Source organism: Sceloporus undulatus, chromosome 1 (genome assembly GCF_019175285.1).
Source record: "Sceloporus undulatus isolate JIND9_A2432 ecotype Alabama chromosome 1, SceUnd_v1.1, whole genome shotgun sequence".
In the NCBI taxonomy this organism is placed as follows: domain Eukaryota; kingdom Metazoa; phylum Chordata; class Lepidosauria; order Squamata; family Phrynosomatidae; genus Sceloporus; species Sceloporus undulatus.
In genome coordinates, this window is record NC_056522.1 from 1,856,772 (window position 1) to 1,876,075 (window position 19,304).

The 19,304-nt window shown below is 47.0% G+C and overlaps 1 protein-coding gene across 1 annotated transcript in view; it reads right to left on the reverse strand.

The window, feature by feature from the left end:
* Window positions 1-19,304, reverse strand: part of SCARA3 (scavenger receptor class A member 3) — a 65,818-nt gene that overhangs the window by 10,445 nt on the left and 36,069 nt on the right. Inside the window, exon 4 of the mRNA XM_042446992.1 lies at window positions 6,400-6,498. Coding sequence (XP_042302926.1) covers window positions 6,400-6,498 — 99 coding nt within the window. The remainder of the gene's footprint in view (window positions 1-6,399; window positions 6,499-19,304) is intronic.

Sequence of the window (19,304 nt, forward strand, 5' to 3'; positions counted from 1 at the left end):
AGAGAGAGAGAGAGAGAGAGAGAGAGAGAGAGAGAGAGAGAGAGAGAGACCCTTTTCTGAGGGTGGGGTGGCAACCGCTCTCCAGCCCTCTCTCTGATTGGCTGAAAACTGAGTGTGTGACTCCAAAGGATTGGTTGGTCTCTAGCCAGCCTCGCTCTCAGGCTGGAGCCAGAAGAAAAAGGGAAGGAAGGAAGGAGGGAGGGAGAGAAGGAAGGAGGGGAAAAGAAAGGGAGGGAAGGGAAGGAAGGGGAAAAAGCAAAGGAGGGAAGGAACGGAGGAGGACGCTCCTTTGCCTTTGAGAGAAGGCTTCCCTGCCAAGGGCTCTCTTTAGGACCCAGGGGCTTTCTGGCATACAAGACGGCCCCCGACTTTGGGGAAGATTTTCCTGGGCTAAAAAGTTGTCTTGTACGCCGGAAAATACGGTAGATCTATAATGATAAATATCCATTATCTTGAATGTTCATAACAAATACAGTTGGTCCTCCGTTTTAGCAGGGATCTGTTCCGGATCCCTCCGCAAAAATGGAGGCTCGCGCAAATTCAAGCCTCATAGGCTGGAATAGGGCATGCCCTGGAGCATGTGGCACAGGCACATGTGCCAGGTGCGCGCATCATTGGAAATAGCGGAGGTCGCCCCTCCGCTGATATTTGAGGGCGTGGATCCAGATCTGGCAGTTAGGGGTGGCAACTGTATATTCATAATTCATGTACAGGACAGCCAGTAATGCATATATAAACAATACAAAATATAGCAAATAGAACAAATTGTATACTCAAGTTACATCCATGTTTACTATTACATACCGTCCGCCCTCCATAGACATAGATTCTTTATCTGTAGCCTCAAACATCCACAGTTCCAAAGTATTTTAATATACACTTCTTCCTCCACATTTGTGGCTTTGACTTTTGTGGATCTGATTATTCATGGATTTTATCAATATGTTCTCTCTAGGAAAATCTAGGTCTTCTTGCGCAACTCTATGGTCAACTTTAACCAAAAGTCACACTGGAGGACCTAGAGATTCCTAGACAGGTGTTGTCTCAGATAAAAACTTAGTGTTTTTGTTATTTGCGTTTTTTCCCCATTCGTGGGGGTCCTATGCCCCGAGCCCTAGTGAATTTGGAGGGGCGAGTGTATACAGTAGACCTTCCACATTTGCTGGGTTTAAGGGCACAGGACCCCCATGAATGGGGAAAAACTGCTACTCTTTTGACCCGGGAGAACATCTTTCTAGGAATGAACACGTGCCACAATTTGACCATAGAATCATGCCGAAGGACTTACAAATGCCTAGAGGAGTGTTTTCTCTTAGGTCCTCCAGCACAACTCTATGGTCAACATCTAGCAGAATTTCTCTGGAGGACCTAGCAATTCCTAGAGAGAACACAGTAATCAAATCCACAAATAACCAAATCTGCAAAAGTCAAAGCCGCAGTCGTGGAGGGCCAACTGTATATATAAATGACAGAAAAGCAAACTCTGATTTTGCCATTTTATTTATGGGGCCACATTTTACTATGGCATTGTATGGGACTTGAGCATCCATGGATTTCGGTATTCACAGGGATCTGGGAGTCTGGAACCAAATTCCAGCAGATAATAAACAAACAAACAAACAAACAAACAAATATTATTTATCTTCCACCTCTCCCTACGGATTGAGTCAGGTTACAGTAACACAATTAATACAATAAAGTGCATAATAAAAACAAACCCACAATACGCAATCCTCTATCCCTCCACCATAAGCAAAACAATAACAATAAAAATACAGATTAAAATAGTTGAAACCAGTGAACTGGAGAGAGTACCAAGGGCACCCACTCTATGTATTGGTTTTTAGAATTTTAAATGTTTTAAATGGGGATCTCTCATTCATAAGGTCACCATATAAGTCAAAGGTGACTTGACAGCCATTAACAACAACTGCAATCTGGGAAATGTGCAACTGCATTATATTCATAGCTCTGCCTCTGAATCCACTCACCTCTGAGTCAACACGCTTAGGACTGCACTGGTCAGCCATTTCATTAAAAGCCTCCTCTCTTCTTTTTTGTGACCATGAGTCAGAGATGGGCTGATCGCTTGCAGATGCTCCTAAAACCAGCCTGCCCTCGGATGCTGAGAGGACCAAATCTGACCACACTTTTGCTGACTGGCAGCAAACGTTTGCGCTTCCTCCCCATTTGCTCGTCGCGGGCAGGAATTAATCCCATGCTTCATGCTTCCCTCTGGCCGCCCCCTCAACCCAACAAATAACCTTTTTGCTTATTTCATACAATCACAGAATCATAGAGTTGGAAGAGACCCCAAGAAGGGCCCTGATGCAGTCCAACCCCCTTCTGCCATGCAGGAACTCTCAATCAAAGCACCCCCAACAGAAGGCCATCCAGCCTCTGTTTAAAAACCTCCAAGGAAGGAGACTCCACCAATTGCCAGTTCATCAGCTATATAACCAACGATCAACAACCAACAAAGAAAGAATTGGACTTAGCTCCCACTTTGGAAGAAACCGTTAAGGCCATACAGCAGATGAAAAATGGCAAGGCTGCTGGGATTGATGGAATTCCACCTGAAGCTTAGAAACATGGAGGGCATGCACTCCATGCTAAACTCCACAAACTCCTTGTGAGTTGCTGGGAAAAAGGCGAACTGCCATCAGATCTCCGAGACGCAGTCATCATCACCCTGTACAAGACAAAAGGAGCAAAATCGGATTGCGCAAACTATCGAGGTATAACACTGCTCTCCGTTGCTGGAAAAATCCTCGCAAGGATACTGCTGAACAGATTAGTCCCTGCTATTGCAGAAGAGCTTCTTCCCGAAAGCCAATGTGGCTTCAGAGTTAATAGGAGCACTACAGATATGGTATTTGCCCTTAGACAACTGCAAGAGAAGTGTAGAGAGCAGAACAAGGGACTCTATGTAACATTTGTCGACCTCACCAAAGCCTTCGACACTGTGAGTAGAAAAGGTCTGTGGCAGCAGATCCTGGAACGACTAGGATGCCCCCCCAAATTCCTCCAAATGATCATCCTGCTACATGAAGGCCAGCAAGGTCAAGTCAAATATGGCGACACTCTCTCGGAGCCCTTTCTAATAACTAACGGTGTAAAACAAGGTTGTGTTCTCGCTCCGACTTTATTTACAATCTTCTTCAGCATGATGCTCCAAAGGGCTACAGCAGATCTCAAAGAAGAAAACGATGGTATTTACATACACTACCGTACTGATTGTAGCCTGTTTAACTTAAGCCGCCTGAGGGCCCGCACTAAGACTCTAAACTATCTAGTCCATGAGCTGCTTTTTGCTGACGATGCTGCCCATACGGAAGCAGCTCTGCAGCGCCTCACAACTTGCTTTGCAACAGCTGCATAGCTCTTTGGACTGGAAGTCAGCCTGAAGAAAACGGAAGTTCTCTACCAGCCGGCACCTCAGGAAGAACACTACCATCCCCACATCACCGTAGGCACATCTGTGCTTAAGTCCGTCCAGCAGTTCACCTGCCTGGGAAGCATCATCTCCTCAGATGCCAAGATTGATAAAGAGATCGATCACAGACTGGCAAAGGCATATAGCACATTCGGAAGGCTTCACAAAAGAGGCTGGAGTAACAAACACTTGAGGCGAAGCACAAAAATCAGTGTGTATAGAGCCATTGTACTGTCTATTCTCCTCTGTGGGTCTGAAACATGGGTCACCTATCGCCAACACCTACGACTTCTTGAACGCTTTCATCAGCGCTGTTTACGCACAATTCTAAACATACACTGGACTGACTATGTGACAAATGTTGCTGTCCTTGAGCAAGCAAGGACCACCAGCATTGAGGCCATGCTATTGAGGACACAGCTGCGCTGGGCAGGACACGTTTCTAGGATGAAGGACCATCGCCTCCCCAAAATAGTATTCTATGGTGAACTCGCCACGGGTCAAGAGCGTAAGAGGGGCGCCCAAAAGAAGAGATACAAGGACTCCCTGAAACAACATCTCAGGCTTGGCCAGATAGATCACCAACAATGGTCCTCCCTGGCCTCGCATCGGGAGACATGGAGATGCACTATCCATGACACTGCAGCCTTCTTTGAAAGCTCACGCTGAACGAGCCTCAAAGAGAAACAACAACGCAGAAAGAACTGCAACCTGGAAACATCACCCAAGGAGACTTTCCGCTGTGCTTTCTGCAACCAGACCTGCTTATCCCGAATTGGCCTTTTTAGTCACCAACGCGCTTGTACAAAGCGCGGGATGCGTCCTTCCTGAATCTTCGTTCGCAAAGCAAAGCCAGAGAGAGAACCAACGATCAGCCTTTTACAAAATAGGACTAACAACATATATGTTCACCTGCTTATTGAAAATATGTTACAAATCTGCATCCTCCCCTCCTTATCCACGTATTTTTTATCCATGGATTCAAGCATCCACGACTTGAAAATATTCCAAAAAAGTATAAATTCCAAATAGCAAACCTTGATTTTCTATTTTATATAAGGGGCACCATTTTGGTCTGCCATTATATTTAATGGGGCTTGAGCATCCATGGATTTTGTTATCCATAGGGAATCCTGGAACCTGGAACCAAACCACAGCAGATAACAAGGTCCAGCTTTCACACACTACACCAGCTAATATGGACAATGCATCACATCTCATAAATCTATAGCTCTCTGTATATACACATGTCAACATACGTGTCATTTTTCATAAAGCATCAGACGGCCAGGTTTGTATCAAATACCTATCAGTTAGCACACATGATGTAAACCCTTCTTTATACGCTTGTCATCCCACATCGTAGTCATAAAACAAAATTTCCAAGTTAAGCATTTTGACATAGTATCATATCTTCCAGTTGAAAGCATACATAGCATAACACCATACATCACAGTTGAATCATGCATAGCCTACACAGGATACATAACATTGTCTCCCAGCACAATAATCATGGTAGGATTAGGCCAGTCTTGACACCCAGCCGCTTTGCGGACACAGTCCAGTGTCCCTCACAGCCAAGAACTGGATCCCTAACCTAATTCTGCCCAGATTATCCCTTGGACAGCAATAAAATTCAGTCCCCATTTCTGGACATACAGGGAGCCCTTGGGCTGGGGTGCAATGTTTCCCCCCTCCCCAGCAAGGCCAATGGATGATGGATCCCTAAAGGTTTTAGAGTGCCAAAGCAAACAAAGGAATAAAGTACACAAGTGTGCAGAAGTGTGACATATTGTTCCTGTAATAGCCTTGCACCAGCAGATTAGAAAAAAATCTCTCCCCCAGCTGGTTCTCAGCTTTCACATCTGTTTTCAGGGTCAGATTACAAAGCAAATGGGAAAAAAGTATCCAACAAGGTCACTAATACAGTCAGCCCTCTTTATCCACTGATTGTTTATCCACAGATTCAAGCATCCATGGTTTGAAAATATTTTTTACAAAGTATAAATTGCAAATAGCAAATCTTGAGTTTCCATTTTTTATAAGGGACACCATTTTGCTATGCCATTATACTTAATGGGACTTGAGCATCCACGGATTTTGTTATCCACGGGGGGTCCTGGAACCAAACCACAGCAGATAAGAAGGACCCACAGTATAAGCGAACTGTATCATGTCATTGGGCAGCCATTAATGTCTGAGTGTCAAACTAGGACTCTGAAGATCAGGGTTCAATTACCCGCTCGGCCCAATGGGTCACCTAGAGCAAGTCACACTCTCTGGCCTCAGAGGAAAGCAAAGTCAAAAACCCTTCTGAACAAATCTTGCCAAGAATGGGGCTCTACATGCCGCCCCTTTTTGCACCGAATTGGGGCCATGGCAACAGCACGCCACCACCCCTGATCTGGCCTTTCGGGGGCGTGAAAAGGAGCAGCAAAAAGTGGCTCCATTTTGCACCCTCGAAAGGGTGCCATAGCCACGGCAGCACAGTTATATGGCACTTCTTCAGCGCTGCATCGTATGGATGCAGTGCCAGAGGAGTGTCATGACACCGTGCACCATGTGGATTGGAGTGAGGCATCATGGGGCTGGAGTCGGGGTGTACGCCTTCTGTGCTGGGCCCATAACCTTAACTGTTTTGAGTTGCCTAACAACAACAACAACAACAACAACAACCCTCTGTGCTGGGCCCATAACCTGATGTGTTTGGTTAAAAGGTTAAGGGTAGTTATCTCCAACACTCAGAACAGATCTTATTAAGAAAACCACACGAAAGGGTCTCCATAAGTCAGAAACACCTTGAAGGCACACAACAACAACAATAACAACAATGTTGCTAACAAGGACTGCACAACCCATCTGCCTTGTGGCAGAATCCCAGTTTAATATCAGCCCTATGGAAATAAGCTTTTGTATGTCTGGGAAAACACACTCGAGGCGGTGGCTTCATCATGCTTACTTACCCAGCTCCTGAAGGTTCTCCTGGACCGACCCAAGTGTCTTCTCATAGTATGTCTGAGCGGAGTTAACGTCACCGGCTATGGAGTCCACCTTCTTAAAAACTGCAGGGAAGACACCAGAAGCAAATATTGTGTTACTCAGGGGATGAGCAACTGCAGTGTATGCTTGGAGTGTGTGTGTATGTGCGTGTGTGTTCATGGATAGCCAGAATGCCTGCCAAGCCTTTGGAAGCGGGAGAACGTATGTTCTGGCTTTTGAAAAATTCATAGTTTTGACATCAAACATTTATTTGACATCATAAATTTATTTATTTATTTATTTATATCCCCAGATTTCCAGATTTGACTTGACTTGGAGAGGCACAATTCTTATTGGGGGCCCAATTTAATATTGTACCATTTTATTAAGGTTTAAGAGAATTATAGCAAGAGAAATAATACCAAAACGAAACAAGAGGAGAAGAGCAAGAACTTTACTCACACAATCTTAGCTAAAAGAAGGTATAGATAATGTGTTAAAACAAAGCTATAAGTGATTTATCAAAATAGACATGGAAAATATTTGAGATGTGTATAGCAATTACATTGTGTGTTATTTATTTGATTATTAAAAAAAATAAAAATAATTTTTTTTTATTTATATCCCGCCCTTCCCACGATCAGGGCGGCTTACAACAGGTTAAAAACACAAGCAACAATAACAGCAAATTTAAAATACATAGCAATAAAAAACCATAACAAACAAGCAAAAAGCCCCATAGCCCAACCTCTTGGCCACGGAAGAGGAGGGAGGCCCACAGGATTTTATTTGGGGAATGCCTGTTGGAACAGGAAGGTTTTTAGGTCCTTCCTGAATTGGGCCAGGGTGGTAGACGAGCGGAGCTCAGTGGGCAGCGCATTCCAAAGGGCTGGGGCAGCCGTGGAGAATGTCCTCCGTGTCGTGGAGGCTAACCTAGCCCCAGGCACCTTCAGTAGCTGCTGCCCAGATGTTCTGAGGGTGCGAGGCGGAATGTATGGGGAGAGGCGGTCCTTTAGGTATCCTGGGCCCAAGCCATTTAGGGCTTTGTAGGTAATTACCAACGCCTTATATTGAGCTCGGAAGCGGATGGGCAGCCAATGGAGATCTTTCAGCACCGGGGTTATATGGCTGGTCCTGGGCGCACCAGTGACCAGCCGGGCTGCCATATTCTGCACCATTTGAAGCTTCCGGGTTTGGTATAAGGGTTGCCCCATGTAGAGTACATTGCAGAAATCCAGTCTCGAAGTTACCAGAGCATGTACAACAGTTTCTAGGTCCCTCTGGGCCAGGTATGGGCGCAGCTGGTGAATCAGCCGAAGCTGATAACAGGTGCTCTTGACCGTCGCATTCACCTGAGCAGTCAGATGAAGCGACGAATCAAGAAGCACCCCCAGACTGCGCACGGAGTCCTTCACAGGGAGCGTGACCCTGTTCAGGACAGGTGGAACCACCGCCATTCCTGGACCAGGAGAACCTATCACTAGTACCTCCGTTTTTTCTGGATTCAACTTGAGTCGGTTTTCCCTCATCCAGCCCATTACTGACTCTAGACAGGCCACGAGAGGAGAGACGCCATCCCCAGTCACTGCATCAGTCGGAGACATAGAGAAAATGATTTGGGTGTCATCAGCGTACTGATAACACCGCGCCCCATGTCTCCGGATGATCTCTCCCAGCGGTTTCATGTAAATGTTAAATAGCATGGGAGACAGAATGGCTCCTTGAGGGACCCCAGTTTTAAGGGGCCTCTCGTCAGAGCACACGTCTCCCAGCTGCACCATCTGGGACCTCCCGGAGAGGTAGGAACGGAACCACTGGAGCGCAGTGCCCCCGATCCCCACCTCTGCCAGGCATCCCAGAAGGATACCATGGTCTATGGTATCGAAAGCCGCTGAGATGTCCAAGAGCACCAACAGGGACACGCTTCCCCCGTCGATGCCCAGACGGAGATCATCGACCAAGGCAACCATGGCCGTCTCAACCCCGTAACCCGCCCGGAAGCCAGTTTGAAATGGGTCCAGATAATCCGTTTCATCCAAGACCGCCTGAAGCTGGATCGCAACCGCTCTCTCGATCACCTTTCCCAAAAATGGTAGCAGCGAAACAGGCCGATAATTATTGTGTACCAGGGGGTCGAGGGAGGGCTTCTTTAAGATAGGTTTTACAATGGCCAATTTGAGTTGAGATGGAAATAGCCCATCCCTCAAAGATGTATTGACTATCCGGCGTAACAACAATGTTGCCGCCGGTCCCCCCTGGGCCGCTAACCACGAGGGACAGGGATCAAGAGAGCAGGTTGTTTTCCGAACACTTCCGAGGATCTTGTCCACATCCTCGGTACTCACCAACTCAAACTGATCCAGTATAACATAGTCCGCGGAGGCTCTGGACACTTCTACCCTAGGTTCTGCTATAATATCGGCGTTCAGACCTTCGCTTATGCGAGAAGTTTTATCCACAAAAAAGTCATTAAACAGGTCACAGCAGGCCTTAGAAGGTTCAAGGATCTGGTTCAGGGCGGGAGGGAGCTGAGTTAGCTCCCTGACCACCCTGAACAACTCTGCCGGACGCGACTCAGCGGACGCAATACGAGCACCATAGAACAAATTCTTTGTTGCTCGTATTGCCTCTCCGTAGTCCTTTAACAGTTGGTCTAGGAGAGTCTTGTCATCTAAGCGAAGGTGTTTCCGCCAACGGTACTCTAGCCGTCGCAGAACCCGCTTCCTTGCCCGGAGATCTTCCGTATACCAGGGCTTACATTTGGAAGCAGGCCTGAGAGGGCGCTTGGGAGCGATACTGTGTATAGCCCTCGAAAGACCGGTATTCCAAATACCGGTAAGGGCATCAACAGAGTCGCCGTCATTTCCAACCGTGAGCCCCTCTAAGGCTTCTTGGAACCTCTAAGGGTCCATCAGCCTTTGAGGGTGGACCATCCTAACAGGTCCACCACCCCCGGGGGGGATCTGGGTAGAGGCCTTGATTTTCACCTCTACCAGGAAATGATCCGTCCATGACAGGGGGGAAACATTAGCTATTATGAACAATATAAGTGTAAAGTTAACATTAAGTTATGAAAATAGATGAAACAGTTACATTCTTGAACAAGAATAAGAAGAATTCAGGCAATAGGAAGGTTCGTTATATGTGATATGTGTTTTAGGATAGGAACGTTGTTGCATGGTATGGGAATTTGGTAATTTGTTGTTGTTGATATTATGTATTTTTTTGTTCCGTTCTGTGGTTTTGATGTTTGTTGGTATGATGTACTCCATAAAAATATAAATTAAAAATAATAATAATATTGTACCATTTTAGTGTGCACTTTTGTATGTTTTTAATGGTACTGTTTTAATTTGTGTCTCAATTTTGGAAAACAAGAACAACAGTATCCTCTATTTGACTTGTCTCCTTTTCCTCTTCAAAAAGCCTGTCTTGTTGGAGGTTTCGCTCCAAACGGCGCTCCCTCTGCCTCCTCCTCCTCCTCCTCCTCCTCCTCCTCCTCCTCCTCCTCCTCCTCCTCCTCTTCCTCCTCCTCCTCCTCCTCCTCCTCCTCCTCCTCCTCCTCCTCCTCCTCTTCCTCCTCTTCCTCCTCTGGCCAAATGCTAAGCAGAGCAGAACTATGTCAAACTTTTCCGCTTATAACATTCCCAAGAAACCCTTCCCCACATTTTGGCACCTGCCTCCTTTTCCTGAGGCATGTTTCACTTGCAGCCCACCATTTCCAGCTGGTTATCTGATCCTTACATTCCACATACAAACAGCCATTAGGTTTTCTTTTCTTCCCGGAAGGCATCTTATTACTTGCAGAAAAAAAGAACCCAGCAAAGACTTGGAAGGGCTACTGATGCAAGTTAAGGAAGAAAGTGCAAAAGAGGGATTACACCTGGATATTGCAAAAATAGTGGCCAAAGATGATACGCATAGCTTTAAGGTGGAGACACTGGAATAGTTAAAAGACTTCCCATATCTTGGCTCAGTCATTACCCAAAATGGAGACTATAGTTAAGAAATCAATAGAAGACTGGGACTATATCTACACCACAGAATTAATGCAGTTTGACACCGCTTTAACTGCCGTGGCTCAATGCTATGCAATGCTGGGATTCATAGCTTTGTGAACTACTTCGAGAGAGCCAACATGGCATAGTGGTTTAAGTGCTGGATTGTGACTCTGGAAACCAATTTTTGAATCCCAACTCGGCCATGAAACCCACTGGGTGACCTTGGGCAAGTGACACTCTCTCAGCCTCAGAGGAAGGCAATGGACATTTCCACACAGGGCACAGAAGTAGGGTCAGTTCGCACTGGCCGATGCATATTCGCATTATATCGCATTGGTGTTCCACACCTGTGAGCTCAGAATACGTACTGACCAATGCAATATAACGTGAATACGCTTTGGCCAATGCGTATTCACAGCGGGGTTCCGAACTGAAGGCAGCCGGCTCCTGCGTTTTGCGAGTGCGCAAAATTAAGGGATCGGCTGGATCCGCATTGATGGCCAGTGCGGAACCTCTGCTGCTTTGGCTGGTGTGTACATCCAATCCACTGGTTCTCCTGAAGACCACCGGTTACAAATTTCCCATGATGCTGCGCTGGAATTTCCCCCTTCTCCTTCCGTTGGCCCTTTCCCCTTTCAGGACAACCGCTGGGGCTGGGGAGCCATTTTTCCACTGACCGACGAGATAAAGCAGAAACCTTTTGTGTGTGTGTGTAGGGGGGAAATGTATATGTATATGTGTGTATACACACACACACACACAGAGAGCTGTGTATGTACACATATAAATACGGCATCACACTTTTGGCTGTGGCACAGTGTGTTTTTGTATATATGTGTGTGTGTGTGTGTATATATATATATATATATTAACACTCATACAGACAAATGTGTGTGTACACATAAAAAAGGCATCTCACTTTTGGCTGTACCACTATGTGTATATATATATACACACACACACACACATATATACAGATGGTGCATACCCCTTTTGTAAGTGGCTAAAGGCAGAAATTCTCGCGATATTATGTGCTAAACAGTGACCTTATTCTTCACCCCGGAAGTTAAAAATGTTGTGCCCTGTTCAGAGCCCCACAGAGCATGCGCAAAGCTGCCGATGCGCATCGGCCAATACACATTGTATTGGGCTGGTGTGGTTATCCAATCTGCACTTGCCTCACTTTGCCTGAATACGCATTGGCCGATTCGCAAAACCTCGATTCGGAAGGCCGCCCAGGTGTGAATGAATGATGCGATATGACGCGAATACGAATCGGCAAAGCGTATTCAGAGAGCGCGGGTGTGAATGAATGATGTGTTATAACGCAAATACGCATCGACCAATGCGAACTGACCCTACTTCTGTGCCCTGTGTGGAAAGGTCCAATGGCAAACCTCCTCTGAACAAATATTGCCAAGGAAATTCTGTGATGAATTTGCCTTAGGGTTGCCATAAGTAGGAAACAACTTGAAGGTATACAACAACAACAATAACAGAGCTATTTTGCCTTCTCTGTCACAGAACTCTTGTGCCGTAGCAAACTACAAATCCCAGGATTCCATAGTAAGGAGCCTTGGCAGTTAAAGCGGTGTCATGCAGCATTAATTTTGCAGTGCGGCAGCAGCCTACATCTTGGAAAGGCAGCCATGAAGCAACCAGATAAGATGCCCAAGTGTAAAGATATGTGATTGAACACCAAAGTCAGAATCCTCTGTGCCATTGTGTCCTCTTTTTCTATGCATGGTTGTGGAAGGTGAACAATAAAGAAGCTGGCAGGATCAACTCATTTGAATTGTGGTGTGGGAAGAGAGTGTTGCAGAATAGTGCTATTCTGCTTTGGTCATGCCCCACCTGGAATAATGCTCCAGCCCTACATGGCTTGGGTCCAACCTATTTGAGGGATCGCCTGCTCCCATACAATCCGCCCCGCTGCACCCTCCGGTCCTCTGGGAGGAATGTATTGCAGCCTTTAAAACCCAGACTAACTGCTCCCTCCCAGAGGGCCTTCTCTGCAATGGCTCCCAAACTATGGAACGGCCGGCCGGATGAGATCCGTCAAATTGCCAGCTGTCAAGACGGGTCTCTTCCGGCAGGCCTTTCCTGAATAAAGTGCCCGGCCACAGAATGACTGCCCCCCACATCATGGATCAGCCCCCGCTCTGTCCTGGCTGTATTTAATTGTGTTTTTAATAGATGTTTTAATTGTAACTTGTTTAATCCTGTTTTAAGGGGGGGAATTTGGGACTTCAATTTGTAAATGTGGATTCTAACGTGTTGTGAGCCGCTTTGATTGTCCTGTCACAGAAAAGCAGGATATAAATAAATGTTTTATTTTATTATTTTATTTATTTTATGCTGTGTCCAGTTCTGGGCCCCACAATTCAAAAAGGATGTTGAGAAGTTGGAACATGTCCAGAGGAGGGCGACTAAAATGGTGAAGGGTCTGGAAACTGGGTATGTTTAACCTGAAGAAGAGATGGTTAACAGGTGTTTAAGTATTTGAAAGGATGCCATATTGAGGAGGGAGCAAGCTTCTTTTCTGCTGCTCCAGAGAACAGAACCAGAACAATGGATGCATACTAGGAGGAAAAGAGATTCCAGCTCAACATTGGGAGGATCTTCCTAACAGTGAGGGCTGTTTGACAGAGGAAGAAGCTGATGCCTTGGAGTCTCCCCCTTAGGAGGTCTTTAAACAGAGGCTGGATGGCCATCTGTCGGGGATGCTTTGATTGAAAGTTCCTGCATGGCAGAAGAATGGGTTGGACTGGATCAGGGCCCGTGTGGTCTCTTTGAACTCTACGATTCGATGATTCTATTATCCTATTCAAATGAAACTTAAAAGCAAAAATACAGCCATTGGTGCTGCTGCACCCCAACTGCTCTCTCTGTGCTTACCCCTCCAAACGCAAGACTGAAAGCTCTTCTGAGAGCAAACTATTCCTTGCATGGAAATGTTGCTCAGACTTTCCAGCGTTAGGAGTGTCTCCCTGGGTCCATTCCTGCCTTGCCTGTTTCCTCCCCAGATTGAATTTACAAGGGAGCTGCTTAGCCAGAGTTTTTCCTGCTCTTACGCCTTATGTTTAGTGGAGGTCCAGAAGCGCACAGGAGGGCTGGGATCCCAGGCTGCCAGAAGCAAAAGGCAAAATGGAGTCCAGTGGGGCGCATGCTGTTTTCTTGGGTGCGATTTCCTTCTGGCGCTGAATCAACAGCCACTCCTGCCTCAAAATGGATTCAACAGCCTTGTTGGACTGCAGAAAAGGCCCTTTTGTAGTCCTGGAGCAAGGCAAACATACAAGAGCCTCCCTTTTTACAGCCTTTGTTTCCTTTGGAGAGGACTGGGTTGTTGATCATCAGTTGGGGTTTGGTTCCAGGACTGCCAAGGATAGCAATATCCATGGAAGCTCATATCCCATTAAATTCAATGGCATACCAGAATGGTGCCCCTTATATAAAATGGCAAAAGTCATGTATGGAATTCATATATTTTAAAAAATATTTTCAAGCCATGGATGGTTGGGTCTGTGGATAAAGAATCTGTGGATATGGAGGGCTGACTGTATCTTGCAAGGACTTGAGACTCGAGTAAAAGACTTAAAAGCACAGTCAGCTTTCTGGCTCCATGGATTCAAACCATTCATAGTTTGGAATATAAATTCCAAAAAGCAAACCTTGATTTTGCCATTTTATATGAGGGACACCATTTTATTACAACTGTATTCAGTGGGACTTGAGCATCCACGAATTTTGATATCCACAGAGGCTCTTGGAAACAAACCCCAGGAGATACGATACGAAGGGCCCAATGTATGTAAATTCAAAACAGCAAACCTTGATTTTTGCCATTTTATATATGGGGCACCATTTTACTATGCCATTATATTTAATGGGACTTGAGCATCCATGGATTTTGATATAATAATAATAATAATAATAATAATAATAATAATTGTTATTATTATTTGTATCCCGCCTCTCCCTGTATTGGATCGAGGTGGGTAACAACAAACATAAGACCAATAAAAATAAACACAACAAGCCACAAGTAAAAAACATAGCAAAACATATAAAATCCAATTCCCTATCTCCCTCCGACCTTAAAATACCATTAAAAACGACAGTTCCCAACTGGAGAGTGAACATTCCCAGGAGGTCAATTTGGGAAGGCCTGCCGGAAGAGATCCAGAGATGTTCCTGGAACCAAACCCCAGCAGATACCAAGGCCCCAATGTACATTACTGATAGACACTCTCTGCCCAGGGATTTGGCACAAAACAGTCAGCCCTCTCCATAGGAAGGCTTGCCTTCCGCAGCTGTGAGCTTACACAGAAGGCCCTGGAAGAAGTAATGGGGCACTACCTGTACGGTGCACCCTGTGCTGCGCCGCAAGCACCCCAGCCCCAGGATTTTCTATGGGTCTTGAGCATACACTCTTTTCCCCATATGTGGGGAAATGGTCTGGAACGGATTCCCCCACGTATGGGGAGGGTGGAGTGTATAAATGTGGTCCCCAGAAGTGTGATGGAGTCTTCTTCTTTAGGGTTTTTAAAACAGAGGCGGAATGGCCATCTGTCAGGGATGCTTTGATTGTGAGTTCCTGCATGGCAGAATTGGGTTGGACTGGATGGCCCTTTTGGGGGGCTCTTCCAACTCTAGGTTTCTATGTATTCCTGCATAGCAGTAGGGGTTTGGATGACACTCAGAGGTCCTTTCCAGCTCTAGGATTGTATGTATTCCTGCACGGCAGAAGAGTGTTAGACTGGATGGCCATTGGGTCTCTTCCAACTCTAGGAATATAGGACATTCTCTGTTCCTGCATGGCAGAAGGGGTTTGGACTGGATAGCCCTTAGATTGTCCTCCAGATCTAGGATTCTATGATGCTACAAGGCTGCTTCCTATCTCCCTGTGCAGAAGGCCGCAGGTTCATTCCTCACCAGCATCTCCAGCGAAAAGTACCCTGCTACAAATCCTGGAAAAAAACGGTTGCTGCCTATCAGAGCTGCCACCATTGAGTTAGATGGCACCAAGGCATTGTCATGGTGAAGGGCCTGGAAACCATGCCCTTTGAAGAACAACTTAGGGAGCTGGGGATGTTTAGCCTGGAGAGAAGATGGTTAAGAAGTGATATGATGAGAGCCCTGTTTAAATATTTGAAGGGAGGTCATGTTGAGGAGGGAACAAGCTTGTTTTCTGCTGCTCCAGAGACTAGAACAGTGGTTCTCAACATGTTCCTCATGTTGTGGTGACCCCTAACCATAACATTGTGGTGTCTCGGTTCCTAAGGCCATGGGAAATATGTGTTTTCCGATAGTCTTAGGCAACCCTTGTGAAAGGGTCATTCGACCCCCAAAGGGGTCATGACCTACAAGTTGAGAACCACTGGACTAAAACATGGAACAATGGATGCAAGCTCCAGGAAAAGAGATTCCACCTCAACATTAGGAGGAACTTCTTGACAGTAAGAGCTGTTTGACAGTGGGACACACTCCTTCAATGGAGAGTGTGGCGTCACTTTCTTTGGAGGTATTTAAACAGAGGCTGGATGGCCATCTGTCATAGTGGGTGCTTTGATTGAGAGTTCCTGCATGGAAGAATGGGGTTGGACTGGATCAGGGCCCTTGAGGTCTCTTCCAACTCTAGGATTCTATGATTCTATGATCATTCAGCACAGAAGGGCAGCTTCCCATCTTTGCAAGCCTCCTCTCCTGTTCATTCCCTTCTGCCACCCACCAAGGAGGCATTGTGGTTGGGCTGCAGAATTGACAGCTCTTCATGCTGGCAAGGGACCCAAACCTCAGAGTTACGACTGTGGGATGAGCGCCAGGCCCACGAAAGCTACAGCAGGGATTCAGGGCACAGGATCCCAAGAGGGACCAGCCTCTGGCTGCCCAAAAATAACACAATGGGAAAAATTGTGTTATTTTTGGGCATAGGCTGGTCATCTTTTAGAGGGCAAGGAGGACTGGGATGTGGCTCCCAGCCTGGGCTGCACCATCTGGGCATGTTTGGAAGCCAGGAGGCCACAGTGGGTGGTCTTCCATTGCCAAATTTCAGATGAAGAAGGAAGTTTGGGTTCTTCTTTCTGGCGCAATGGAAGGAAGGGAGGCAATTGTTCCTCAGGCACAGAGGGTGCAGCCTCACTGCAGAAATAATGCTGTTTGACATCACTTTAACAGCCATGGTTCAATGCTATGGAACCTTGGGATTTGTACTTTGTTTTGCCACCAAAGGCTAGGCATCTTACAAAAGTACAAATCACATGGAGCCATGCCAGCAAAAGTGGTGTCAAACTGCATTAATTCTGCAGTGCAGATGAGATGCTAGGCTCCTTTTGCCCCACACAATATAGGTTCAACATTTTGGATGGTTCCTTTAATGTTTAAATTATAACTCAGAGCAGATTCACTGCCTCCTTCGTATGGGAGCCATCAGCAGCCACTGCGATGGATAAGAGAATGGCAGGATTTTTTTGAAAAATCATGTTAAAACATCTGTGAAAATCATTGCAAACCTCTACTTGTTGCACCAATAAATATAACTTCATTCAAGCTCAGGGGCCTGAGTTCCATTGGTTGGTAGAGTAAACCTTTTGAATCCACTGATGACTGGTATTTCGACATGTAAGTCAACCTTGTCCCTTACCAGGAACCACATCCGACAGACGTCCTATATCGAGTGTATTTACCTGACCCTAAAGGCGAGGGACAGTCTAGGGATTCTGTTGGTGTAGCGGCCACCCCGTGCGCTAACGGACTCACTTAACGAGCTGACACAGCTGGTCGCTGAACTGATGCTGGAGACGCCCAGGCTACTTGTCCTGGGTGACTTCAACATCTCCCTCACGGCCAGCTATGTTCCACCCGGTGCGGCTCGGGAATTCATGGATACCATGGCGGCCATGGGCCTGTCCCAGCTGATTGTGGGTCCTACGCATTGTGCGGGTAATACTCTTGATCTGGTCTTCTGTTCGGATGCGGAAAATCCGTGGGCGGAAATAACTAACATTTCCCCCCCTGTCATGGACGGATCATTTCCTTGTGGAGGCAAAAATCAAGGCTTCTACCCAGATCCCCCCCGGGGGTGGGGGACCTTTAGGATGGTCCACCCTCGAAGGCTGATGGAACCCAAAAGGTTCCAGGAAGCCTTAGAGGGGAACATGGTTGGAAATGACGGCGACTCTGTTGATGCCCTGACTGGTATTTGGAATACCGGTCTCTCCAGGGCTATACACAGTATCGCTCCCAAGCGTCCTCTCAGGCCTGCTTCCAAACGTAAGCCCTGGTATACGGAAGATCTCCAGGCGAGGAAGCGGGTTCTGCGATGGCTAGAGCATAGCTGGCGGAAACACCTTCGCTTAGCCGACAAGACTCTCCTAGACCGCCTCTTGGAGGACTACGGAGAGGCGATACGAGCAGCTAAGAATTCGTTCTATGGTGCTTGTGTCGCGTCCGCGGAGTTGCGTCCAGCAGAGTTGTTCAGGGTGGTCAGGGAGCTAACTCAGTTCCCTCCCACCCTGAACCAGATCCTTGAACCTTCTAAGGCCTGCTGCGACCAATTTAATAACTTCTTCGCGGATAAAACCTCTCTGATAAGCGAAGGTCTTAACGCCGACATTCAAGCAGAACCTAGGGTAGAGGCGTCCAGAGCCTCCGTGGACTCCATTAAACTGGATCGGTTTGAGTTGGTAAGTACCGATGATGTGGACAAGATCCTCGTAAGTGTTCGGAAGACAACTTGCTCTCTCGATCCCTGTCCCTCATGGCTAGCAGCCCAGGGGGGACCAGTGGTAACCTCGTTGTTACACCGGATTATAAATAATCTTTGAGGGACGGGCAATTTCCATCCAGCTTAAAATTGGCCACTGTAAAAGTCCATATTCCTTACCATTTGTCGGCTTCGTGGTTTTTGGTTATTAAGGGTTGCCCCATGTAGAGTGCGTTGCAGAAACCAATCTCGAGGTTCCCCGAGAGTTGTACTACCGTTTCAAGGTCCCTCTGGGCCAGATATGGGCGCAGCTGGCGAATTAAGCCGAAGCTGATACAAGTGCTCTTGACCGTCGCCTTCACCTGAGGCAGTCAGTGAAGCGACGACTACAAGCAGAAACCCACAGGACTGCGCACGGAGTCCTTCACAAGAGCGTGATCCCGTTCAGGAAGGTGGAAACTACCGCCATTCCTGGACCAGGGGCCCATCTACTAGTTACTCCGTTTTCTCTGGATTCAATTGAGTCGGTTTTCCTCCTCCAGCCTATTACTGACTCCAGAAAGGCCACGAGAGGAGAGACGCCATCCTCAGTCACTGCATCCGTCGGAGACAAGAGCAAACTTATTGGGTGTCATTCGCGTTAATGCTAACCCCGCGCCCCCATGTCTCGGATGATCTCTCCCAGCGGTTTCATGCAAACTGTTTTAAAAATAGGCATGGGAGACAGAATGGCTCCTTGAGGGACCCCAGTTTTTAGGGCCCTCTCACGGAGCACACGTCTCCCAGCTGCACCATCGTGACCTCCCAGAGAGGTAGGACCTGAAACCACTGCGAGCGCAGTGCCCCCAATTCCCACCTCTGCCAGGCGCCCCAGAAGGATTACTGGCCTATGTTATCGAAAGCGCTGAGATCTGAGCTGTCCAAGGCACCAAACAGGACACGCTTCCCCCGTCGATGCCCAGACGGAGGAGATCATCGACCAAGGCAAACCATGGCCGTCTCTAAACCCCTTAACCCGCCCGGAAGCCGTTTGAAATGGGTCCAAGATCGGGGGATAATCCGTTTCCATCCAAGACGCTCTGAAGTGGATGCCAACCGCCCTCTCGATCACTTCCCAAAATGGCCAGAAGCGATAATGGACGATAATTTATGTACCAGGGGGTCGAGGCGAGGGCTTTTTTAA